This window comes from Tursiops truncatus, chromosome 6 (assembly GCF_011762595.2).
Source record: "Tursiops truncatus isolate mTurTru1 chromosome 6, mTurTru1.mat.Y, whole genome shotgun sequence".
Taxonomy (NCBI): Eukaryota; Metazoa; Chordata; class Mammalia; order Artiodactyla; family Delphinidae; genus Tursiops; species Tursiops truncatus.
In genome coordinates, this window is record NC_047039.1 from 34,806,994 (window position 1) to 34,832,335 (window position 25,342).

Here is a 25,342-nt window from a genome sequence, read left to right on the forward strand (position 1 = left end):
ACTGTAGACATCCACTGTTGAGCTTAGAGACCTGGGACGATCCCATAAGAATCCCAGTCTCACGTTTTTCCGTAATGCTACGCGTCACCTTCAAAGTGCTTAAGCGCGGCAGAAGCTCCCTGCTCAGGGCTTGGCATGCAGCAGGCGCTCAGGGATTCCAGGTTTTCCGCAATGTCTATACTCACCAGCAGAGGGCGGTGACGGCCAGGCGCTTGGCTTTGTCATTTTGGAACTTCCAGAGAGGCAGCAGCGTACCCTCCTGGTCCCGGTATTCGTCAGCAGCATCCTCGTAGTACTTAAAATCTTAAACACACACAGGCTGAGTCAGCCCTGGGATTGCCACTTTCTGTCTGGACCTCCTTGGCCCAAACAATTAACCTCTTTGTATTTCAGAGTGGGAATAGTAATAGTACCTATCTCAAAGGACTGTTGTGAGGATTGATTGCTAATATATGTAAAGTACTTAGAAAAATACCTGGCACAGAGTAAGCTCTCTACAATGTTGTTGTTACTGTCATTGTTGTTTTTGGAGGTAAATTACACTAAAGAGGCTATGTCCTTGAGGGTAATAATTCCACGTCTGTCCATCTTCATATCCACGGCCAAGCCCCGCTGGAGTGAAGCTGCCTGGCCCCCTCATGGGTCCTCTGAGCTCAAGTTCATCTCCTGCCCTAAATTGTCTCTACCTCCCGTTTCCTCTAACTTAGGTAGAAGCCCCCTCCATCCTTGTATTTGTCTAAACCAGAAATCTTGGTAAACCTTGACTGATCTTTTCCCATCATTTCTCATGTTTTCCTTCTGATTATCTTTTTAGTCCATTCACTTCTCTCCAGACCCATAGCCACTTCCTAGGTTCAGGCCCCAAAAGCCATCACCCAGACTCTTACGCCACCCTCCTAGCTGGTCTCTCTACCTCCGGACGCTCCTCCGGTCCACATTCTGCAGAATAAACCACCTCCCCTACTGCCCTGAAAACCCCTCAATGGCTCCCCTTGCACAGGGGCTCCCTGGTCAAACCGAGGCTCCTGGCCGCTACTTCCATGTCATTTCCAGCCAACTGTTCACCTACCCTCTGTATCAAACAGCGTCTAAAATGTCCTGCTCCTCCTGAAAACTCCCACTCACTCTAGATCCAGATCAAACTCCCCCTGCTCTGTGAGGCCTTCACTTTCTTGCTGAGCAGAGTTCACCTCCTCCTCCGTCCCAGGCCTGCCTCTTGTCTGCTGAAACGTGTGTCATACAGCGTTGCCTCTCTTTATCCTTTTGCCTGTCTCCCCACTCTGGCAGACGGCTCCTGGGGAGCAGGAAGCACGTTATTTTCATCTCTGGACCCGCAGTCCCTAGCACAGGGGCCAGCCACAGAGCAGACACCTGATGACTGTTCAAAAAAGGCAACAAAATAGATCAACAGAAGGGAAATGGTTCTCGGTCTTCTTTCCAACCCATTAGAAAATGATCCTCTTATCCAACGTGGTCAAGGACGTGCCCAGGCACGGCCCCAGCCTCTCTCACAATGCCCCACACTTCGAGGTTTGGGGACTACATTCAGCCCTCAAAAATGGCTCAGACGAAAAAAAAGATTAGAGTGGTCAGAGGCATGAGCCTTGATCACATCAGAGATCCCTGAGCTCAGACTATCTTTGAAAAGACTTCGTTTCAGAGAGGAGATTAATTGGTAACACTTCTCTGTTTTCACTTCTTCCCAAAGGGAAAAGTGTATGCAATTTTAAAAAATCAAGGTTCAATGCATTTTTCTGTGACTGTGTTCTCATAGATGAAAAAGGTTCACCGAGGCCAATTTCTCCATGGATATTAATCATGTTTGCAGCTCTTTGGTGGGCTGATTGCAGAGTCTGGGTTTCAGGAAGCCAAGCTGTGTGAGTGACAAATTCATTCACAGCCGCCGTGTACTTTGACAGCTTTGAAAAGCACTCAAGGTCGTTTTCCAGCCTGAATGATAACAAGGGGGCTTGTTTAGGCTGCTGGTCTTGGCAGCCCTGGTTTCTCTGTCCCATGGGTGAGCAATGAGCATCAAGTCACCAAGAAGAGCCCTGGGCTGTCAGCAGAGGAGACCAGCCAGCAGTGGGGAGCTGCCAGCTCTGGGGAGGCAGCTGCTCCAGATAAATGCACAACCTCTTAGGGAAATACAAGCCACTTGGGAATGTGCTGTTCATGCCATGGGAAGGATTCCGTTTCCCTGGCTCTGTCAAAGACACCAGAATTTCCCAGGCCCCCAGGATTTAAGCGTTTCTGAATCAATCTCTTTCTTCACCTCGTCACTAATTAATCACTCACATAGACCTATTGAGTGTTTATTTGAAATGTCTCTTCCAGCTCAGTGGCTCTGTGGCCTCGTGCTAAAGTGCTTAGGCTATGGGTCCAGGGGGCCTGTGTTCGAGTCCTGATTGTGCCGCTCTCACCTCACACTAGCTGTGTTTTCGAACAAGTGGTGACATTTCAGCCTGAATGTCTCATCTATAACATGGAGATAATAGTGGTTTTCACCTGACAGTGTGGCTGTCAGGATGAAATAGAATAATACATGTAAACTGCACAGTACAACGCCTGGTACATAGGCCATTCCCAGGGAAGGCTGGTGCTTGCTGTTCACTGTTGTAACTGCACCTTTTTCTCCAACCCTGATGATGCATTCTGGGTAAGGTGCAGTGAGGCCCACTCTACCCACACCGGAACCTCACCCTCGCCTCTGCCGCTGTATTCTGCCCAGTGGTACGCTCCTCCAGCCCTGCTCTCCTCGGGCTGTGTCCCTGCCTGGACAGTATCTTTGAACTCTGCAGAGAAAGCTCAGATTCCCTGCGTGACATTCGAGGCCCTTTCTTAAGTGGCCCCGACCACTTCTCCAGCCTGAACTCTCACCACTTTCCAACAGAGCCCCTGTCGGGGTCACTGAGCCTGCTGCCCCTTGTTCCCAGAGTCCTTTCCAATTCATTTTCACCACTGAGTCACTGCTCGTGCTGTCTCCTGCCCAGCACACCTGCCCTCTGCTAATCTCCCACTCAAACTCTGCTATCCCTTGGCATCCAGCTCAGCCCTCCCTGAAGCCTTCCTTGACTGCTGCCACTCCTCACTTCCCCTCCTCCATTCTTGACGATCCCCAGAGCAGTTTCTGTCTGCGTTCTATCACTTATATGGTCCCTAAGCTGGACAGAGTAGAGAACAGAGCACAGAATTAGGTGGCTTAAGACCTAGGTTTGGGTCCTCTCTGCCTTTCACTAGTCAGGTGGCCTTGGCCTTAGCTTTGTCGTGTATGAAGAAAGGATAAAAATCTCTGCTCTGCCGCCTCCCAGGATTGTTAGAAAGATGCTATTAAATCACTAATGTGCAGATTTTTTGCTGCACCATTGTCAGATCTCATCACCACACCCATTTTTTTCTTACGCCATTGTTCCTGTTTGACCTGTGTTAAGCCTTATCTCCCTAGTGACATCCAGAGAAGGGATTATTTTTTCTCCCCTTGCACCTGTAGGACCTAGCATGGGACACTCAAATACTCATTTTGTATGAGGGATTTTTTTTTTTTTTTTGCGGTACGCGGGCCTCCCACTGTTGTGGCCTCTCCCGTTGCGGAGCACAGGCTCCGGACGCGCAGGCTCAGCAGCCATGGCTCACGGGCCCAGCCGCTCCGCGCCATGTGGGATCCTCCCGGACCGGGGCACGAACCCGTGTCCCCTGCATCGGCAGGCGGACTCTCAACCACTGCGCCACCAGGGAAGCCCCTGTATGAGGGATTTTTAATACAGGTAATAATAGTAGTTGCCAGCACTTTAAGTCTAACCTTGAGCAACATCATCATATGTGTTCTGGTTGACCATCCGCTCCACGATTTTAGCAGCTTGGGTCACTTTGATGATGTCATCACTCTGTGGAGATACAGGAGCCACAGGTCCTAAGCCAGCATCTGGAAGGTCGTGCCCTGAGCCACAGCCCTGACTTACAACTGGTTCAGCGATGCCTCTTTGACACCACCCACCCCAGATAGCTCTGTAAAGGTATCTCTTTGTGCCTCCAGGCCCAGTTCTCCCCAACACCCTCTTCTGGGAATGCCCAGCTCACAAGTGGCACAAGGAGTCTGCACTGCCATACTTGGCCCCTGAGCAGAGCCTGCCTCCTGCTCTTTCATCCTGAGCTTATCCTGGGGAAGGCGTATCTCTGAGCACAAGACAGGGCATTGAAGAGAGCCCAGGAGGGGTATTGGAGGGGACAGCAGACAGGGTAGGTAGGAGACTTCTTTGGTGGGGACAGAAGTTTCACCAGCCTGAGCAACAAGGGCTCCTGTTAAAGTTCTCAGAGATCTTCTGGTCCAACTTATTTAGTCAAGAGCTGAGGAGGACACCGAGGCCCAGGGAGAGGAAAGAGACCCGCTTTTACACAGGGAGTACAAGGCAGAACTGACTCCTAACCCAGGACCCTGTCCACGGCCCAGGCCAAGGAGAAAGCATGAAGTTTCATGTCAGGGGAAAATGACTCATTCTGAACAAAAAAACAGGATCATCATTATGTGAAATTCCATAACGTAAACCATTTAACAGGTTAAAAGAGGAGCAAAGAGTTTGGGGCTGGCAAGACGGGCCTAAAGAGTTTAGGGCAGGTGGCAGGAATGAACCAGTGGAGAGGACAGCCCTCCAGAGGGGCTCCAGAGGGCCAGGCCCATGGCTCTCAAAGATGAGATTTCCCAGGACTGACAGTGTCAGGCAGTGGTTAAGAGAACGGGTTCTGGGACCACACGGACCTGCATCCCCATCCCATCCCACAGATTAGGAGCCGAGTGGCAACTTTAGGTAAGTTACATCTCTGTGTTTTAGAGTACTCTGATACAGTGGGGATGGATAATGCCACTTGCGTCATGGGGTCGTTGTAGGATTAAATGTAATAAGCACCATGGTGTTAGTAGCCCAGTGCCCGGTGGTGATGGTGATGGTGGTGTCAGAGGAAACATGCGGCCCAGTGTGGTGGGGGATTACTTACAAAGTCACACATGGGGGACTGCCTTTGAGACTCTCTCATCAGTTTTCAAACCGACTCCAAGCTTATTTCAGAAAACTGACCAAGGACATTCACTGGAGTCTTATAATCACAACTCTCAGAGTTCACCTGGTCCCAGCCACTACCCCCTATTCCCTGACCCAAAGCAGGAATCCTTCCCCCTCAGCAGCTTCCTGGCAAACACCTCTCCCCAAGTCAGGCAGTATCTTGTACGGTAAGACAGCGTGTTAGCTGAAACCTACTTCCCTGGGTCTTATACCCATGGTCCTAACTCTGTCCTCCAGCCATAGAGACTTGTGTGCCAGATGCTAGGTCCTCTGATGTAGGAGGACAGCGCCTCATTCCTCGAGTCAGCACTCCTTCAGGCGAACCCTCCCAGTTCCATCAGCCATGCATGGCATATTAACAGCCACCACCTGTCAACCAGTATCAAGCAAGTACTATTTTAGGGGCTGTGCATATATTATCTTGGGTTCTCACGACAGTCTTGCAAATCAGGTATCATTAGGCTGTCTACAGATGAGGGAACAGGTTTTAGAAAAATCCAGCTCCACAGCAAAGCCAGGATGTACACTCAAATCTGTGGACTCTAGGGCCTGTGTTCTCAGCCCCACACAGAGAGCCAGTTCCTACCCAGCCTGACCACCCTTTCCTGGTCCTGGGAGACTCAGGGATGCACATGCGCTCTGAGGAGAGAGTATGGTTCCGGAAGCTATGCTACTTGAGCAGACACAGCTCTTTGTTGGTTCTGACTGAACTTGTGGCCTCTGAGCCCTTTCCCCCTTTGCTGTCTTAATCTCTCAGATAAGACAAACTTACATTCATTTCTGTACATTTACCCAAATCATTAGTGAGACAGAAACCTGAGATCTACCACTGCAGACCTTCTGACAGAGTATCATGAAGTTATTCTGCTTTCTCTCCTCCCACACACTGGAATTTTATACCAACCTAATCAGATCTGGGTCTCTGAGAAAGGGGTATCACTCTGTTCATGGGCTGGGCCTCAGCAAAGGGGAAGGCAACTGCCACCCCCAATCTGCTCTACAGATAGCCTTGCCCAGTACTTGGGATTCCCAGTTAGAGATCAGTTCCCTTGGGGGGAGGTTGAATAGAATACTAAAGTATTAACTGTCTATGTTATACCCCCAGTGTCCTGTTCCACTGTATTTCTTGGTTCAGAGGGCTGGAATCTGCCTGCATCACAGCCTTTCATGTTAGCCAAGCTGGAAGAACCCAGTGTGGTCCTGCCTCCCTAGACACCAACTCTGGTAGGGCTGAGACCCAAGGACAGTTTTCAGTCTCAGTCACAGGGATCTCTCTTCTGGTCTGTGGGTCCTGGTGACTGCAGTTAAGAGCCAGAGCCCATAGCCAAACCCCTGATGGACCTTCAAGCGAAACTGGACCCAGTCCAACAGCCCCTCTGAAGCCCCTAACCTCTAGGGAACGGTGCAGGGAAAGTTAAGGGTCTGAACAGGGCAACCTTCAGGGCAGGGACTTATCTTTCACCTCAGGGTTCCAGTACTCAGCATGGTCATGATCACCAAGTGCGTGCTCTGTGATTAAATGAAACTGAATTGGGCAGTTCCTATTAAGCCAGGGCCGGGAACCCTCAAACCTCCCCTAAAATGTGACTTTTCATGGGCATGGAATTGAGTGGAAGTGGACAGACTTCAGACAAAGGAAGAGTACGATCTGGCTTCTGTTCTGGAGTGGAGCAGAACCATTTCCCTGAGAGCTGTCTGGGAGCTCTCCGAGGTGCTGAACTTGACCCTGGCTTCTTGTGGATATTGTCCTTCCCTCCCCATTGCACGTCAAACTCATCCTGATCTCCGTAATGGGACTCTGGCTCCTGACACAGCTCTCTCTCTATTGAAGGGACAAATGTGGCCCCTCAGCATCTCCCTGTGGTGACCCTCCCTGCAGTGACCTATCACTGTTAACTTCCATGATGATCTCCAAACCTATGCTGGCTACACCCACAGTGAGCTCCCAACCATGACCTCTATTATGACTCTTGCATAGCTCTTCATGGCAAATCCAACACAGGGTTTCAATACCCATTGGCTTGGACTCTATGATCAGCTGTGATCAGCTCTTACTTGGCTCCTGGACATGAAGAATTGAGTGCAAGTAAACCCAAAGACTGAAGGTCCAAGAGAAAATCACCCTCCCAAACCCCATGAACTTTTGGCCAGGGAGGTGGTGCCTTATCCTCACATGCCACTCTGCCGTGGGAAGACTCCCAAGCTCTTCCAGGGTGCACATAAGGCTTTTAATAACATTCATGTCTTCTGTTGCCCCCTAGCCTAACAATCCTGAATTCCTTCTAGCCTCCAGACCTATATAAAATTGGGGTGATCTGTGGAATGCCAGAGGCAGTTATAGCTCTCCTCACACCTTCCCACAAGGAAAGAACTGTTCATAAGTATCATTAGCATCCTGCCTTAAGTGTCTGTGAAGTCCTCACAGACAGCCAGGCTTCTGTCTACCCAGGAGCCAAGGTACCACTCAGTCATTCTCTGTGACTGAGCCATGGGAGCCCTCACCAAACCTGGGACTCCATAGCTGTCATCTTCTTCATCGCCATCTTCCCCGTTTTTTTAGCCACTGGAGTCTTTGTCTTCTCCTTCTCCTTAGTCTTTTCCTGCTTCTCAAGCTCTTCCATGTAGGCATCATAGATCTCCCACTAGGCAAGGGAGAGATGAGAAGGATCATCTTAGGGCAAAACCTCCACCCAGCCAGCTCCTCTTCAGCCTTTAGGGCTTGAGGAGTCGATCTTCAATCCGTCACAGGTCTTCATAGTATCCTCTACTTGGCCCACCTTAATTATGTATTCAGTGTCTGTCTTCCCTGCTAACTGTCAGCTCTAGGACAGGAATGAAGGGGCTCTCAGAGCCCCCAGCCCCGGCTGGGCTTTCCACCGTGCAACCCAGGGGCTCAGTTGTCAGCTGGAGATGCAGTATCGTTCCAGCCTACCACCTCCACTAGGGCAGAACAAGTGGGCAGAGATCAGCTAGCTCACAGTTTTCTTAGGGATTTATGAGACTCTGAACTAGGAAATTTTAAAAAGGACTCCTCCTGTAGGGATGGGATAAACGTATTGGCTCAGGCTGGCTGTCTACAGCCCTGAGCAAAACTTATCAGCATAAAAGATAACCAAAAGTAAGGGAACCCCTGCTAACTGTCTCTGACAGTAAGAGAAGCCCAAGGATAGTAGCAGAGGAAGCAGCATGGATCTGGGGCTGGGCAAATGCCCCCGGCCGCACTGTGTGCTCCCCAGATCTGAACAGTCACTGCTCCCTGGAGGCCAGATAGGCACACCTTACATTGAATAATTCACCCATGGGCCAGTTCTCCACACTGCACTGTACTTCAGTGTTTATTCAGAGCCCTCCAACAACCCTGTGAGGCTGTTGTCATCCTCATTTGGCAGAGAAAGAGACTAAGGCATTAAGGGTGACATGATTTGCCTAGGATCTTGCAGTGTGAGCAGCAGAGTTGGGCGCTGAGCTCAGGTCACCTGGCACCATATCCTGCCCAAATCAGCATGGCTATCCAGTGGGACTTGAGGCGGAAGGAGCGTCTGCAGGAACACTGAAGGCTGCTGGATGGGCAGGGTCAGAGTGCTAGCACTTCAGAGTCAGCCGTGAGGTGCCACAGGCTGTAGAGAATCCGGGGGAATGAATGTTTTCCCCAGTTTGCAGGAACTTCCAGAAGCCATACCTGTTTCCGCCTTGGACAGTCTTGCCCTGGGCTGATATAGAGCTCTCTGGGTGGAGACCTACTGTCTCATGTGCCTGGAGTTCAGAGACTAGACAAGGAGCAGGGAGGTGGGTGGATGAGGAGGGCAGATTTCCAGAGGGATCCTTGACCACGCCAGTCTCCCTTGTTGCCAAGGGAGATAGACAAGGATACAGAGGGGGAGGGAGTGATGGCTTTTAGATTGGCCCAGGGTCTCACCTGATTGGCTGTGGCTGAAAAGTTTGTCCTGGGAGGAGGCTCCATCTGGCATTCTCGGTCCTAGAGAACAGTGACAACAGGTGACCCACAGAAAGCCCTCAACTCCTTCTCACTTAACCCAATGGTATATCCGCAGGAGAAGCATTCTTGTTGGAGCTGAGGAAGGGGTGGGACACAGCACTGGGGAATGAAAGAATGGTCTGGGCAAAGGACAAAATGACATGGTGAAAGCCTAAAATTTCCATCCAGGGCTCCTTCAGAAGAAGCCTAAGCTAGAAAGTAGGGGCAGTGAAGGCTGATTGTGCCAGTTTCAACCAGGAAGAACTCCAAGAGGGGGATGAACAGATCTGCAAGAACTCAGCCCTCGGCCAGCCTCCAATGCTGGACCAGAGGTCAACCCCTGGCAGGCCATTGGGCTAATATTCCTCACCTTGAGAAGGTTTCCCCCTAATAGTTGGGTCTGTGACTCCACCAGGGGAATGCACCCCCTCCGCATTGTGTATCACCCAAATTACTGAACGTCAGCTTAGGGACTACAGAGGGTGGTTAGGAGCCGCCGAAACCCCACCCTGTAGATTGCTGCCCTCCTTTCAGGTTGATTTGTGGAGAACACTGCCTTAACATACGTGAGTCTCTCACCTGAAACCCTGAGAGATTCTTTCAGCCTGGTACTCAGGGTCCTCCGCACTTATGAGCCAGGGAACTACCAGCTAGTCTACCACGGAGACCATCAACTTCAGTCAGACTGGCTCCTAATCTTGACTCCCTGGCACATTCTGGCCTCCCCTTCCTTCCCCAAATCCTGACCTTCACTTCAAGGCCCAATTCAAGTTTCAGGCTCTCAGTAGAGCAATCCAGCCTCCTTGTTACTCCCTCTGAACTCCTGCCTGGATGACTTACTGGGACCTGAACACATGCTCCCAGCTCCCTCGGAAGAGCAAAACTCTTCCATCCGCCCTGTCGCCTGCCAGGCTGAGGGCTGCTGCTGCGGGGTCAGGCCCGCTCCCTCCCCGCTATGCACAGTGTGGAGCTGCAAGGGGAAGGGGCTCGGGGCAGGGGGGGTTGCTCTACCCGGAGGGGGTTGTTGAAGGTCTGTGAGGCCCTCTCACTGAAGTTGAACTTGTTGGTGAGCTTTCGTTCCTTGGGCTGCTTAGGAGTCATCGATTCTTCTTCGGCCATTTTCTCAGGTGCCTGGAAAGAAAGGCCACAGGACCAGGACTCAGCTGTGAGAAGGTGGTGGTGCAGGATGGGGAGTGGGGAGAAGTCGTGTCCTGGGATAGGATGGAAGTGGGAGAGAGTGATTATGCCAGAGGTGTTGGCACCTGAGGTCTCTTGACTTCTCACCTTCAGCCCCCAGCCCCGGTGAGTCACCCCTGAAGCCTCCAGCCATAGCTGGAGGGGAAAAGGGGTGGGATGGAGAGCAATATTATACTGAACCTCAGCGGCAGGCACATCGGTTTGACTCCCAGCTTCAGCTTCCTTGGGTTCTTCTTCTTCTTCAAGGATTTCTGTTTCTGAAGTCACCACCTTGGCGAACTCCTGAGAACCTTGGTAGGATATTGGTGTTGAGCTCAAAGTCCAGCCCACTCCCCCATACCCTGGAGGGGTAAGGCTTTCTTGATTTCTGCCTTTCAGAGCTCGCCTTCCCCAGGGTTCTCCTTGGCCTGAGCCTCATGGGTTAGCTCCCAGACCTACCCAGGACAGCCAGCTGTTAGTCTTATGTAAGAAGAGGCTCTGCAAAGTTCTGGCTTAGCCATCTCCTCCCTAGAGTGACCAGAGAAAGGGGACCATGCTCTAGGCTGCAGCCCCAGAAGCTTACTTGCTGCTAACTCATCGAGGTAGTGCTGTCGCCGTCCTTCATCCGAGTCTTTGGGGATCAGGTTTCCGACTTGGCTGAAGTGAATTGCCAGTTGGTCCACAAAGCCGATTAGCTTATATGTGCCTTCCTAAGAAGAAAGGGGCTGAGTCAGACCAAGGGTCCCTGAAACGGCTGGAATCAGAATACAGTCTGCCTTTATTCTAAAGGCCTAAGATAGTCCATCTATTAACAGAATTATAACTTACTAAATCCTCAGTTAACCTGCAGTTTTCATTGCATTGCCAGTTTAAAGAAGAGAAAGCAAATGAAATAAAGTTTTTTTTAAGTTCTCATGAAGACTTTTTATGCTTTTCTTTTGTTTAAAAAAATTTTTTTATATAGCAGGTTCTTATTGTTATCTGTTTTATACATATTAGTGTATATATGTCAATCCCAATCTCCCAATTCATCCCACCACCACCACCCCCACCCCACTTTCCCCCCTTGGTGTCCATATGCGTGTTCTCTACATCTGTGTCTCTATTTCTGCCTTGCAAACTGGTTCATCTGCACCAGTTTTCTAGATTCCACATATATGCGTTAATATACGATATTTGTTTTTCTCTTTCTGACTTACTCCACTTTGTACGACAGTCTCTAGGTCCATCCACGTCTCTACAAATGACCCAATTTCGTTCCTTTTTATGGCTGAGTAATATTCCATTGTATATATGTACCACATCTTTATCCATTCATTTGTCGATGGGCATTTAGGTTGCTTCCATGACCTGGCTATTGTAAATAGTGCTGCAGTGGACATTGGGGTGCATGTGTCTCTTTTTTTTTTTGTTGCGGTACGCGGGCCTCTCACTCTTGTGGCCTCTCTCGTTGCGGAGCACAAGCTCTGGATGCGCAGGCTCAGCGGCCATGGCTCACGGGCCCAGCCGCCCCGCGGCATGTGGGATCTTCCCGGACCGGGACACGAACCCACGTCCCCTGCATCGGCAGGCGGACTCTCAATCACTGCACCACCAGGGAAGCCCGCATGTGTCTTTTTGAACTATGTTTTTTTCTGGGTATATGCCCAGTAGTGGGATTCCTGGGTCATATGGTAATTCTATTTTTAGTTTTTTAAGGAACCTCCATAAGGTTCTCCATAGTGGCTGTATCAATTTACTTTCCCACCAACAGTGCAAGAGGGTTCCCTTTTCTCCACATCCTCTCCAGCATTTGTTGTTTGTAGATTTTCTGATGATGCCCATTCTAACTAGTGTGAGGTGATACCTCATTGTAGTTTTGACTTGCATTTCTCTAATAATTAGCGAGGTTGAGCAGCTTTTCATGTGTCTCTTGGCCATCTGTCTTCTTTGGAGAGAAGTCTATTTAGATCTTCTGCCCATTTTTAGATTGGGTTGTTTGTTTTTTTAATATTGAGCTTCATGAGCTGTTTATATATTTTGGAGATCAATCCTTTGTCCATTGATTCGTTTGCAAATATTCTCTCTCACTCTGAGGATTGTCTTTTTTTTTTTTTTTTTTTTTTTTTTGCGGTACGCAGGCCTCTCCCTGTTGTGGCCTCTCCCGTTGCGGAGCGCAGGCTCCGGACGCGCAGGCTCAGCGGCCATGGCTCACGGGCCCAGCCGCTCCACGGCATGTGGGATCCTCCCGGACCGGGGCACGAACCCATGTCCCCTGCATCAGCAGGCGGACTCTCAATCACTGAGCCACCAGGGAAGCCCTGAGGATTGTCTTTTTGTCTTGTTTATAGTTTCCTTTGATGTGCAAAAGCTTTTAAGTTTCACTAGGTCCCATTTGTTTATTTTTATTTTAAAATTAATTTATTTTATTTTATTCATTTTATTTTTGGTTGTGTTGGGTCTTTGTTGCTGCATGCGGGCTTATCTCTGGTTGTGGCGAGGGGGAAGCTACTCTTCGTTGCGGTGTGCAGGCTTCTCATTGCGGTGGCTTCTCTTGTTGCAGAGCCCGGGCTCTAGGCATGTGGGCTTCAGTAGTTGCGGTACACGGGCTCAGTAGCTGTGGCTCGCAGGCTTTAGAGTGCAGGCTCAGTAGTTGTGGCGCACGGGCTTAGTTGCTCCATGGCATGTGGGATCTTCCTGGACCAGGGCTCAAACCCGTGTCCCCTGCATTGGCAGGAGGATTCTTAACCACTGTGCCACCAGGGAAGCCCCCATTTGTTTATTTTTGTTTTTATTTCCATTACTCTTTTAAAATTTTATTGAAGTATAGTTGATATACAATATGATATAAGTTACAGGTGTACAATATAGTGATTCACAATTTTTAAAGGTTATACTCCAATTATAGTTGTTATAAAATATTGGTTATATTCCCTGTGTTGTACAATATATCCTCGTAGCTTATTTTATACCTAATAATTTGTACCTCTTAATCCCCTACCCTTATATTTCCCCTCTCCCCTTCCCCCTCCCCACTGGTAACGACCAGTTTGTTTTCTATATTTGTGAATCTGCTTCTTTTTTGTTATATTCATTAGTTTGTTGTGTTTTTTAGATTCCACATTAAGTGGTATCATACAGTATTTGTCTTTCTCTGTTTGACTTATTTCACTTAGGATAACATCCTCCAAGTCCATCCATGTTGTTGCAAATGGCAAAATTTCATTTTTATGGCTGAGTAGTTTTCCATTGTATATATATACCACACCTTTATCCATTCATCTGTTGATGGACACGTAGCTTGCTTTCATATCTTGGCAATTGTAAACAGTGCTGCTATGAACATTGGGGTGCATATATCTTTTTGAATTAGTGTTTCTGGTTTTTTCAGATATATACTCAGGAGTGGAATTGCTGGGTCATATGGTAGTTCTATTTTCGTTTTTTGAGGAACCTCTATATTGTTTTCCACAGTGTCTGCACCAATTTACATTCCCACCAACAGTGTACGAGGGTCCCCTTTTCTCCATATCCTCACCAACATTTGTTATTTGTGGTCTTTTGATGATAGCCATTCTGACAGGTGTGAGGTGATATCTCATTGTGGTTTTGATTTGCATTTCCCTGATAATTAGTGATGTTGAGCATCTTTTCACGTGCCTGTTGGCCATCTGCATGTCCTCTTTGGAAAAATGTCTAGTCAGGTCTTCTGCCCATTTTTTAACAGGGTTGTTTGTTTTTTTAATGTTGAGTTGTATGAGCTGTTTAATTATTTTGGATATTAACCCCCTTATTGGTCATATTATTTGCAAATATTTTCTCCCATTCAGTGGGTTGTCTTTTCATTTTCTCGATGGTTTCCTTTGCTGTGCAAAAGCTTTTAAGTTTAATTAGATCCCATTTGTTTATTTTTGCTTTTATTTCCTTTGCTTTAAGAAACAGATCCAAAAAAAAATATTGCTACAATTTATGTCAAAGAGGGTTCTGCCTATGTTTTCCTCTGGGAGTTTTATGGTTTCCAGTCTTACATTTAGGTCTTTAATCCATTTCGAGTTTCCTTTTATATATGGTGTTAGAGAATGTTTTAATTTCATTATTAGTTTATATGTAGCTGTCAAAGACATATTTTAAAATACATTCTTCCAACTCTGAGCAGCTCTGGATTTACCTATCACTGGCTCCTACATCCATGCCAAGGGATCCTGTCTCACCTGTCTAACCAGACCTCAGAGAGGTCACAAACAGTCATCAAACACACCTGGCCTGGCTTTTTCTCCACTCTATTTAATGGATGCCAGGGCTGGATAGATCCTCAGAGACACCAAGTCCCCAGTCCCCCTGTTCCATACAAGAGGATCACAGAAATCTAGAAAAGATTTGGGTTAGGCACTTGTCAAGTCACACAAGGCACTTGCCCAGGCAACTGGGTTCATTCCTTCTTCAACAAATAATTTTTGAATAGACACAATGTGTCAAGTATATTCTAGGTTCCAGAGATACAAAGCTTAGCAAAAGCAGATATGATCCCTGCTTTCATAGAGCCTATAGTTTTGTTCCTCTAGGCTGCCCCCTCTTTTTTTTTTTTTTTTGAGGTACGCTGGCCTCTCACTGTTGTGGCCTCTCCCATTGCGGAGCACAGGCTCCGGATGCACAGGCTCCGGAAGCGCAGGCTCAGCGGCCATGGCTCACGGGCCCAGCCGCTCCGCGGCATGTGGGATCTTCCTGGACCGGGGCACGAACCCATGTCCCCTGCATCGGCAGGTGGACTCTCAACCACTGCGCCACCAGGGAAGCCCTAGGCTGCCCCCTCTTTGATCAGCCTCCTAGTCCTAAAGTTGACTTTGAGACCTGGGGTCACTTCCTTTTTCAAAAAAGTTCTTTCCAACCCTTTGCAAGTCATAGAGAAAATTATTACATTTGTATGGCACACTGGGGTAAACTCACCAGAGAGGAAACCAACCCATGGGGTGGTACCAGACACAGCTATCCCTGGAGGACTGCAAGAATCACTATTTCTGCACACAGACTGGGATGTTCTGCCTCAAAAAGTCACCACAAAGCTCTTCTTCTCTCAGTAACTCAGATGGATGGGAAGATGGGACAGTGCAGTGGTTAAGAGCATGATCTACGGATGTGGGCAGAATTGGATTCAAATTTTGATTCTACTCCCTATTATCTGCATGATCTTGGGCTTAACCACTCTAAGCCTTAATTTCTTCATCTGCAAAATGAGGATAATAATTAATTTGCAGGATAGTTGAGTATTGAAAATAATGAAAGCAATCTATTAACACAGAGTCTGACACATAATAAGTGCTCAATAAAAATAGTAGCTATTATTATGATGATGATGGAGGGTCCCACGGGAATAAATTATCCATATAGGTATCATCTGAGATTTCACTGTCGTCCTGTCCCCAGTGGTGACTAGGACCTTCCTCTTCAGTTTAGGGATGGAATTCAGATCCCATTGTTTCTGTGCGAGGAGGAGAGGCATGCCTAGATCCAAACCATCTGCCTCTTCAGGCCAGCACTTCAAGGGAAAGTAATAGCTTTGGAGACCTACAGCTCTTGGGTCTCAGTGAAGGACCAATGAGATGGAGGCCAGCTCTGTGGGAGGATGCCAGGCAGGCCTCGGAGGCTGTTAGAAGGTTTCATGAGGAGAGCCTGCCTGGGAGTCTATGGCTACCCAGCTGACAGTTGACTCACAGGAATCTCTTCTAATAACTGAGCTTCCCAGGGGCCAAGAAAGGTGCATTGACACCAATCCTCTGCCTGTAGCATGCCTTCCATGGCTGGCACACTGAGTCCTAAAGAGACTCTCTTTCAGAGGTCAGGAGAACTGGAGCCCATAGAGTGTATCACACTCCAGCATAAGCTCAGGGGGGCGAGGCAACTTCTCTCTGCCCATCCCATCCCCTGCCCCTTTACAGGCTGCCTAAGGGATGCCATTAGCACAACTCAGAAGTGGAACCTCTCAAGAAATACGCTGGATTTGTCCTAACCTCTTTGTGGAGGGGGCTGACTACTCAGTCTTGAATAAGAAGCAGTGTGTTAAAAAAACAGTTCACAAGGGAATTCCCTGGTGGTCTAGTAGTTACGACTCAGTGCTTTCACTGCCAGGGCAGTGGGTTCAATCCCTGGTCAGGGAACTAAGATACCACAGCCATGCAGCATGGCCAAAAATACTTGTACGTGAATGTTCATAGAAGCATTGTTCATAATAGCCAAGGTGCAGAGACAATGTAAATGTCCATCAATTGATGAATGGATAAATAAAATATGGTAGAGTCATAAAATTGAATATTGTTTGTCAATAAAAAGAAATGAAGTACTGATACATATTACAACATGGATGAACCTTGAAAACAGTATGCTAAATGAAGGAAGCCAGTCACAAAAGGTGACATATTGTTTGATTCTCTTTTTATGAAAGAGAATCTGGCAGAACAGGCAAATCTGTCGAGCTGGAAAATGGATTAGTGGTTGCCTAAGGCTGTAAGGAATGGAGGACTGGGGAGTGACAGCTAAGAGGCATGGGGTTTCTTTTGGGGGAAATGAAAATGCTCTAAAATCGATTGTGGTGATAGTTGCATAACCTGTGAATATACTAAAAGCCATTGAATTATACACTTTAAAATGGATGATTGACGGGATAAGACACAATGATCTTTTAATATATTTTTCTAATACTAGAGAATATCTGCTAATTCAGCAAATATCATAAAATTCTTAAACACTAATAATTAAAAACTAAATACCATCTTTTAAAAAATAAATGGGTGATTTTATCTCAATATGTAAATTATATCTCAATAAAATTGTTTTTAAAGAAGAGAAAGAAACTGCTAATAGTAGTTGTCCCTAAGGAAAGGGACAGGAGAGGGAGGTTTAATTTCCATTGTATTTTCATTGCTCTTTTGACTCTTAAAATTAGTACCATGGGTTTCTAGATTTCTATTATATATTCAAAACTCTGTATGTGTGTGTCTGTATGTATAGATATGTGTATGTGTATATATATGTATACTTTTTTTTTTAAAGAAGCAGTGTAATGTTGCTTTAGAGTCAATCAAACTAGTTCAAATTTTGCTTTGAATCCTGGCTGTGTGACTTTTGTAATTTGTTTTATCTAATTTATCTTTGGTTTCTATAAAATAAAGATAAAAATAGTTCCTATATCAAAGAAACCTGAGGATTAAATGAGATATCCTATATAAAAGTTCTAATATAGGACCTGACACTGGCACACTGGCTTCTGGAGACCCAATAGTTGATGTTAGTGACAAACGCACTGTATACACTGGAAAAGTATTTTTCCTACCAAATTATTCACTTCAGGATTCCTGAAAAGAGTGGCTCTGCAGGGCACTTTAGCGAGAATGAAGGGAGATTCATCAAGAAACTTCAAAATCTCTGGAAAACTCCATGTACAATCTCAGGGTTCCAGCCAAAGACCTCATTTTAAAGGTGATCTCTATGAGAGCTGAGAGGCTTTTGCAGCACAGCAAGCCACCAAGGCAAGAAGCACCTAGAGGCCCCTGCCCCAGAGAGGATGACTTACCTTGAAGCTGTACCTGACGATGTTCTGGGGTGCATGTGGGTTGTTGGCTGTCAGAATCCGGGTGAACTCCTCCTTTAGCTCCTAAGGGAGAGAAATGCCAACAGGGTCAAATGTAGAGGGCCCCCCAGCCCCTCTGATGATTCCCCTGGATGTCAGCAGACATCTCACAACCTAGGTTCTGGGCACAATACATCTCTGAGGCTGGAGGAGGTGGAAGGAGCGAGGGTAGGATGTTGCTTACTTACTGCATCAGTCAAATCCAGCTGGTCAGGGGGTCTAACGGTGGCTTTGGACTGGGCCCATTCATCTGTCCCTTCCCCTACTTCAGTCCCTGGATCTTCATCCTGGACAAAAACCTCATGTGAGAATCAAGAGTGCCTGACCTGCTTAGACACGCAAGCAGTGCTGCAGAAAGCCCTTTCATTCGCAAATCCTCCCAGAAGCCAAGCTCTGTCCCAATACATAGAACACGAAACATGCAACAGACCACTCATGGAAGAGCCTGAAGGAACTGCTCAGGCCAGAGATCTCATTGCCTGGAAGATCATGGCCACCTCAGCCCTGGGGTTCTGGACTTAGCTGGAACATTGTGGTGGGTCTTTGGCCCCAGTAGTGGGGCCAGAAGAGCTGGTTCCTCCTTACTGCTTCCCATACAGCCTGGATGCTAATAGCCAGGACCAACTATGAAATGACACCCAGCTGTTCTTTAAGCTACTTCAACTCTAATTCACATTTTACCTTCCAATTTGCCACCTTAAGGTTACTCTTACAGCAATACTCCCAGTACTTGGTAACTTGAAGCCTCATAGTCCCATCAAAACCTTGGAGCAAAAAAATCTAGAACTAGAAGTTTTCCCCTACCCCGATAGACAGTTAAATACCTTGCCAAAGTGGCCCATGACATAATAAAAAATATTCACCCTCACTGGCAATCAAAGATATGCAAAATAAAACAATGCAATTTTTTCACTATAAACTGGTGAAGGGCGGTGACCACCTCCCCACGAGAACATGCAGAGGATCTCCTTCATCCCTCTCTAGAAGAGGAGAAGAGGAAACACAAAAAGAAGCACCTGGTGCAGAGCCCAAATTCCTACTTCATGGATGTGAAATGCCCAGGATGCTATAAAATCACCCACCGTCTTTAGCCAACATGCACACACAGTAGTTTTGTGTGTTGGCTGCTCTACTGTCCTCTGCCAGCCTGCAGGAGGAAAAGCAAGGCTTACAGAAGGATGCACCTTCAGACGGAAGCAGCGCTAAAAGCACCCTGAATCAAGATGAATGGGAAACCATCCCAATCAATACATTTTGGATACAACAAACAAACAAAGCAAAAAAAAACAAAATAAAATCTGGTGAAAACTAAATCCAAAACTAACAAACAAAACCAATATCCAGCGTTGGTGAGGTTGTGGGAAAATGGACATCCATAAATTAGTACAACCTTTCTAAAGAGCAATTTGGAAATATTTATCAAAAGCCTAACAAGTATTTATACTTTTTGACCCAAATTTCTATGTCTAGGAATTTATGTTAAGAAATAACCGAGGATATGCCTAAAGATTTAAATGCATGAATGTTTGTTGGAGGATTGATCATACTTGTAGAAAAGAGGAAATATTTAAATATCCAACAGTGGGGCATGGTTGAACAAAATTATGGAACGGCCTTAATGAGCACATGGTAAAATATTATGCAGTAATTTTATTATTTTTAATTTTTTTAAATAACAAACATTTATTGGTGTCACTTATGGTAGAAAAAAGTTCCTACACCAGATGCACATGACCCAATTGTTAAATAGAACATTTTCAAGGTGAACACACATCCTTAACCCAGCTTTTTTACCCACTTTTGATGATAGCCAATTCTTCCTTGCCCCCCACCCCGAGACACGTGAGCAACTGCTAATGAAAAGCAGTAAACAGCCATTTGGGCTATATAGCATTTTCAACTCCACTCCAAGGTGAAGATTCCAATTACATTCGACCTTAAGTTCTCTCAATTTTCTCTTAACGGAAGTTCCTGAGTCCAGTTATTTACAATATTACATATGCAGTAATTTTAAATGATGCTATGAAAGTATATTTATTGGCAATGGAAAGTACTTTAAATATATTATGTAAAAAACAGATTGTAAAATAACATACAGTTTGATTCTATTTAAAAATAAAGGGACTTCCCTGGTGGCGCAGTGGTTCAGAATCCACCTGCTAATGCACAGGACACGGGTTCGAGCCCTGGTCCGGGAAGATCCCACATGCCACGGAGCAACTAAGCCCGTGTGCCACAGCTACTGAGCCTGCGCTCTAGAGCTTGCAAGCCACAACTACTGAAGCCCGCGCACCTAGAGCCCGTGCTCTGCAACAAGAGAAGCCAGCGTAATGAGAAGCCCACGCACTGCAATGAAGACCTAATGCAGCCAAAAATAAATAAATAAATTTATTTTTTTAAAAAATAGAATCTGCCGGCCAATGCAGGGGACACGGGTTCAAGCCCTGGTCTGGGAATATCCCACATGCCACGGAGCGGCTAAGCCCGTGCGCCACAACTACTGAGCCTGCGCTCTAGAGCCCCTGAGCCACAACTACTGAAGCCCACACACTGTAATGAAGAGTAGCCCCCGCTTGCCGCAACTAGAGAAAGCCCGCGCGCAGCAACAAAGACCCAACACAGCCATAAATAAATAAATAAATAAAGTTATTTTAAAAAATGTAATTTTTACATATGCATAGAAATATCTGGGAGGATACAGCATCATACGTTAACTAAGAGGTTTCCCGGGGTGATAGGCTTAAGGGTGATTTTAATGTTCTTTTTGATTTTCTTTAAAAACATATAGCTAATATTTCAACAGAAGAAATGCTATTAGCTTCTTGCTGAGAAACAGTGTGGTCTCAGCACTTACTCTCTTCCTGGCTCCTCTGCCCACATTGATGCTCTGAAAAAAGAACAGAAACAGAAGGTAAGTCATAAGTGAATCTCCATGGGAATGTCAAAAACAGTATTACAGGGGGGCTTCTGCCCAGGGACCTCAAAGACAAGGGACATTGAACTTCCCCAAGTCTCACAAACAGTGAGACTTGGTAACAGGTGCCCAGCCAAGGAAGTCCTATATCTGAGGCAACCTGATTCCAGCATCAGTGGGACTGACCCATGAAGAGCAACCAGATGACTTAGCGCCTGGCATTTCTTATTTGCAACTAGTTCAACAAACATTTTTTAAAACTACATACTAAGTGCTCAGCTCTGTACTAGGCATTAAGAGGATTTTGAAGGCAGATTATATTCATAAACATTTGTTTATGATGAAGGTTTGGGTACTTTGTTTTGTACGCTGCTGTCTCAGAATATGGTAGGTGTTCAAAATACTTATTGAATACATGCATGAATGCCATCAAACCCATTAGTAATCATGACCCTGGGAAAAATATTTTTCCTTAGCCTGTTTCCTCATCAATAAAATGCATAAGATTGGATATGATGACCTTCCAATTCTAACATGCTAAAATTTTATGTTCTCAAGAACAGCATGCTTGATTCAACTTGATAAACATTTCTTGAGCATCTGCTTATGGTCGGGGACTAACCTAAGCAGTGGGACAAAATGACAAGAGATGAGGTCTCTACCCACGTTTGCTCAGAGTCCGTGAAGGTCCGATAAGTGTGATCAGTGCTCCTTATTTACTCACTCGCTTACTCACTCAGCATATGTTCTTTTGAAAGTCTGCTCTGTGCCAGCAGTAGAGACGTGTGACCAGGGTGCTATAGGAATGCACGGAGGCACCTACCCAGCGTGGGTGCACAAAAAAGATTCCCCGAGGTGGCTATTTCTTAGCTCAGTATCAAAAGAAAAGTATGGATCATCCAAGTGGAGAAAATGTTTTTCAGAAAGGCTTTTCAGACGAAGAAAGCAGCATGTACAATGGCAAGAGCAGAACAATAACAGAGATAGTAAAATGTTCCCCCAAACAAACCAACCAAAACCCTGCAGTATATGCACCGAACAAACAGTTGTTTCAGGTGATGGAGCAAGAGGGAGATCAGTGGAGGCTGGAGATGTGAGGGAGGGGCTCTTGGAAGAAGCAGGTCTAGAGCCCTGAAGGAGGGGTCAAGCTAGCAGAGAAGCCAAAGAGCACATGTTGGTGGCAGCATGGCACACTGGGCAGAGACCTTGGCTCCCAGATCTTGCTGACCACCTGTGTGATCTTGGGGAGGTCTCTGGGCCTTGGTTTCCCAAATGCAAAGTGAGTGAGTTAGATGGAAAGGGCCTCACAACTCTTCCGTGGCAGGGTCTGTGGGAGAGGCTTTGATGGCGGAGGGGAAAAGGATTCCAGGGGGAGAGAAGGGCATGTCTCAGCTTGGGCAGGGATTGTTGCTGGTAGGGAAGGCAGCAGGATTCAGATTTCTGCCAGGTTGCCAAGGTTTCCAGAGATGAGAACCCTTCTCTGAGCCACATGAGCCACATGAGCCAGAAAGCTGCTTTCCTTTGAAGAGCCTCTGATCCCTAAGGTAACGAGATGGAAGTGTCGTAACATCCAACAGCTTTCTGGCCCACAGCAGAGTACTGGAGGGCCAACCCCAGCCCAAGCTGCCAGCCTTAAGTAGGAAACGAGATCCAGTTACCATTGCCCCCCGTAAATACGTCTGTAAAACATTTATCTGGCAATAAAAGAACTGACAAGGCAATTTGAGTGTAATTGTTTTTGGCAGTTGGAAATATTTCAATTAACATACTATAAAAGGCACACTACAATAAATGAAAAACAGGCCAATGAAATCAGCTACAGCCCTGACTTCCCAACCATGGCAAAGGAGATTGAATGTCAGGTTGCCACTTTGGGCCCTTGGTCTTTCAGAAGGAGAAGTCTGAGACAGACAAGGCTGAATTCCTGAAAAGCTTTTGATGGTTCTTCCCTGAAGCTGTCAAACCGCAGAAGAAGAAAGCCCAAAGTCCCTCCTCTGGCCCTCAGAACTCTGTCATCCGGCTCCACGTCTCCATTCCAGCCTGCTCTCCCGCCACTCTGAGATGCAGCCCAGCAAGGCTACTCACATTTCCTGAGCTTGGCCTCTGCTTTCCCACCTTTGCTTTTACCTTTCCTCTTGCCAAGAACGCCATCTTCCCCTTCTCTCTCCCTGTTCCCACTATCTCTGCCTAACCAAACCCTACCCATCTAGCCTCCTAGTCCATTATCTACTCCTGACCTTTCTCCTACCTCCCTCTATTCTTCCTGTCTTCACTCTGAGCAAGGCTCTGCCCCGCCTCCCGTCACCACCATAAGCATTGGCTGTTGTGAGATGAAGGATGAAATGTAACTTCAAATAGACACTCTGTTGTCTCTGGGTTTTGGTCTACAAAAGGGGATAGTATTATGAAAAGAAACATAATACTGCGGTGCACATCAGAGGCAGCTGGGAGACTCCAGCAAGGGAGTGTCCTTATCTTTTTTTTTAATTAATTAATTAATTAATTTATTTATGGCTGCATTGGGTCTTCCTTGCTGCGTGCGGGCTTTCTCTAGCTGTGGTGAGCAGGGGGCTACTCTTTGTTGAGGTACGCAGGCGCTAGGCGTGCGGGCTTCAGTAGTTGCAGCATGAGGGCTCAGTAGTTGTGGATCACGGGCTGTAGAGCGCAGGCTCAGTAATTGTGGCGCACAGGCTTAGTTGCTCTGCGGCATGTGGGATCTTCCCGGACCAGGGCTCGAACCCGTGTCCCCTGCATTGGCAGGAGCATTCTTAACCACTGTGCCACCAGGAAAGCCAGTATCCTTATCTTTTAAATGGGCATCATAAAAATACCCTCTGAAGACAATCATAGGCCTGTTATGAGGGTTAAATGAGTCAACACACATAAAATGCATAGTGTGGTGCCTGGCCAGAGTCTGTGCCCAATAAATGATAGTTTGTAGCATTATTATTCCCATTTATAGACCCTGCTCTGCCATCAGCCACAGGGGATCTGTGTGGTCCTTTGTTTACTAGGAAGCACTTGCCCTAGGGATGACTAAAAAGCTTCAACAGCTCACATGTCCACCCAAGAGTTCAATGCTGAAACTTCTTTGTTCCTGGAAAGAACAGCTCTTCCAAGCGTGCAAACGCACAGACGCTGCATCCTCCTTCCTGGGGCCCAGGAGACTCTGTTTACCATTTCAGTTGTCTTGGTCCTTATTTTAAAACTCACTAACAGGATTCCATTAAGCTAAATTGAAACTAAATACCTCACCAGCTTGCAGTTTCCGTTTCTAAAAGGGTAAAAGCTCGTAGTCCCAAAGGAACAGTAATTCACCAAGAAATCTTCCTCCAGCTACATCGACTGCCTTTCAAATCCTTGAGCCTAGTGCAGTGTCTCAAGCACACAGAAGGTGCTTAATAAGTATAGTTGAAAGAAATCTCAACGTTTTGAAACACTAGATGAAGGGTAACAGGCATTATCATACACTGTTGTGGGTATGCCAATGGACACAAAATTTTTATAGGGTTATTTGGCAATACCTGCCAAAATTTCAAATGCAGATACCCTTCAACTCAGCAACTCTGCTTTCTTGCATTTTTCCTATAGAAATAGTAATACATATGCATAAGATGTATGTACAAAACTGCTCGCGGAACCATCTTTGTGATAGTTTTACAATGGGAAAAACCCTAAATATTCATTGATAGGGGCCTAGTTAAATTATGCTATAGCCATTCAATGGGATATTATGCATATTTTTAAAAGAATGAGGTAAATTTTTATGTATTATTATGGAAAGCTCTCCAAGCTTTTTTATTGTTAAATAAAAAAGCAAGTTACATAAACAGATGACCCATCTGCTTACTTTAAGAATGTGTGTGTATGTGTATTTGGATGTACATACAAAATTTCTGGAAGAATATATAGATTCTGTTGACAGTAGTTGGGTTCAGGGAATGTGACCGGGGATTGTGGGGAAGGGAACCAATACTGTTCACCTTATACTCATTCTCATGGTTTTAATATTTTAAAAGTGAATGTTCATTACTTTTTTTTTTTTTGGCTGCGTTGGGTCTTTGTTGCTGTGCGTGGGCTTTCTCTAGTTTAAAAGTGAATGTGCATTACTTTTATAATTTAAAATGCTAATTAAGAATTTAAAAAGTTAATACAGTTAAAGAGGGTTTTTTTTTTTTTCCTATTAATGCAATGTTAGCACAGTGCTCAGAATGCTGACAAAGGAACATGAGACCAAGCTCATGCCTTCCTGGAAGCTCAAGAGGGAAGAAGCCAAATGCTATGGGACTCTTCCCAGATAAGGCTACAGAAGGCAAGGCAGGGTAGGGTTTAAAATCTGAAGCTCTAGAGTTAGCCTTGGCTGGATTCCTGACTCTGCCACAAACTATATGTGTGACCTTGAGCAAGGTATTTAGTCCCTAATCCTCATTCTCTCATTTGTAAGGTAGAGAAAAATATTAGTGCCCTCCTCAGATTTGCTGTGAGGATAAAATAAAACAATGCATGATGAGAACCTTACTCAGAGCCCAGCGCTCAGTAAGCGCTAAAGTAACAGTGGCAGTGTTATTATTTTACTATTCTATCATGGTCTGCTGTACATGGCAATTGAATCTCATTCTGAGGGC

General features: G+C 46.3%; 1 protein-coding gene and 1 pseudogene across 1 annotated transcript in view; one reads left to right on the forward strand and one right to left on the reverse strand.

Annotated features, from left to right (window-relative positions):
• Positions 1–25,342, reverse strand: part of DNAI1 (dynein axonemal intermediate chain 1) — a 61,000-nt gene that overhangs the window by 23,202 nt on the left and 12,456 nt on the right. Inside the window, exons 2-11 of the mRNA XM_033857931.2 lie at positions 20,658–20,690; positions 17,992–18,090; positions 17,747–17,827; positions 10,787–10,913; positions 10,405–10,514; positions 10,039–10,158; positions 8,968–9,027; positions 7,559–7,693; positions 3,797–3,881; positions 186–303 (exon numbers count right to left, since the gene is read on the reverse strand). Of these exons, the coding sequence (XP_033713822.1) occupies positions 186–303; positions 3,797–3,881; positions 7,559–7,693; positions 8,968–9,027; positions 10,039–10,158; positions 10,405–10,514; positions 10,787–10,913; positions 17,747–17,827; positions 17,992–18,090; positions 20,658–20,690 (968 nt within the window). The remainder of the gene's footprint in view (positions 1–185; positions 304–3,796; positions 3,882–7,558; positions 7,694–8,967; positions 9,028–10,038; positions 10,159–10,404; positions 10,515–10,786; positions 10,914–17,746; positions 17,828–17,991; positions 18,091–20,657; positions 20,691–25,342) is intronic.
• LOC109549787 (small ribosomal subunit protein eS27-like) lies at positions 18,239–19,009 on the forward strand (annotated as a pseudogene).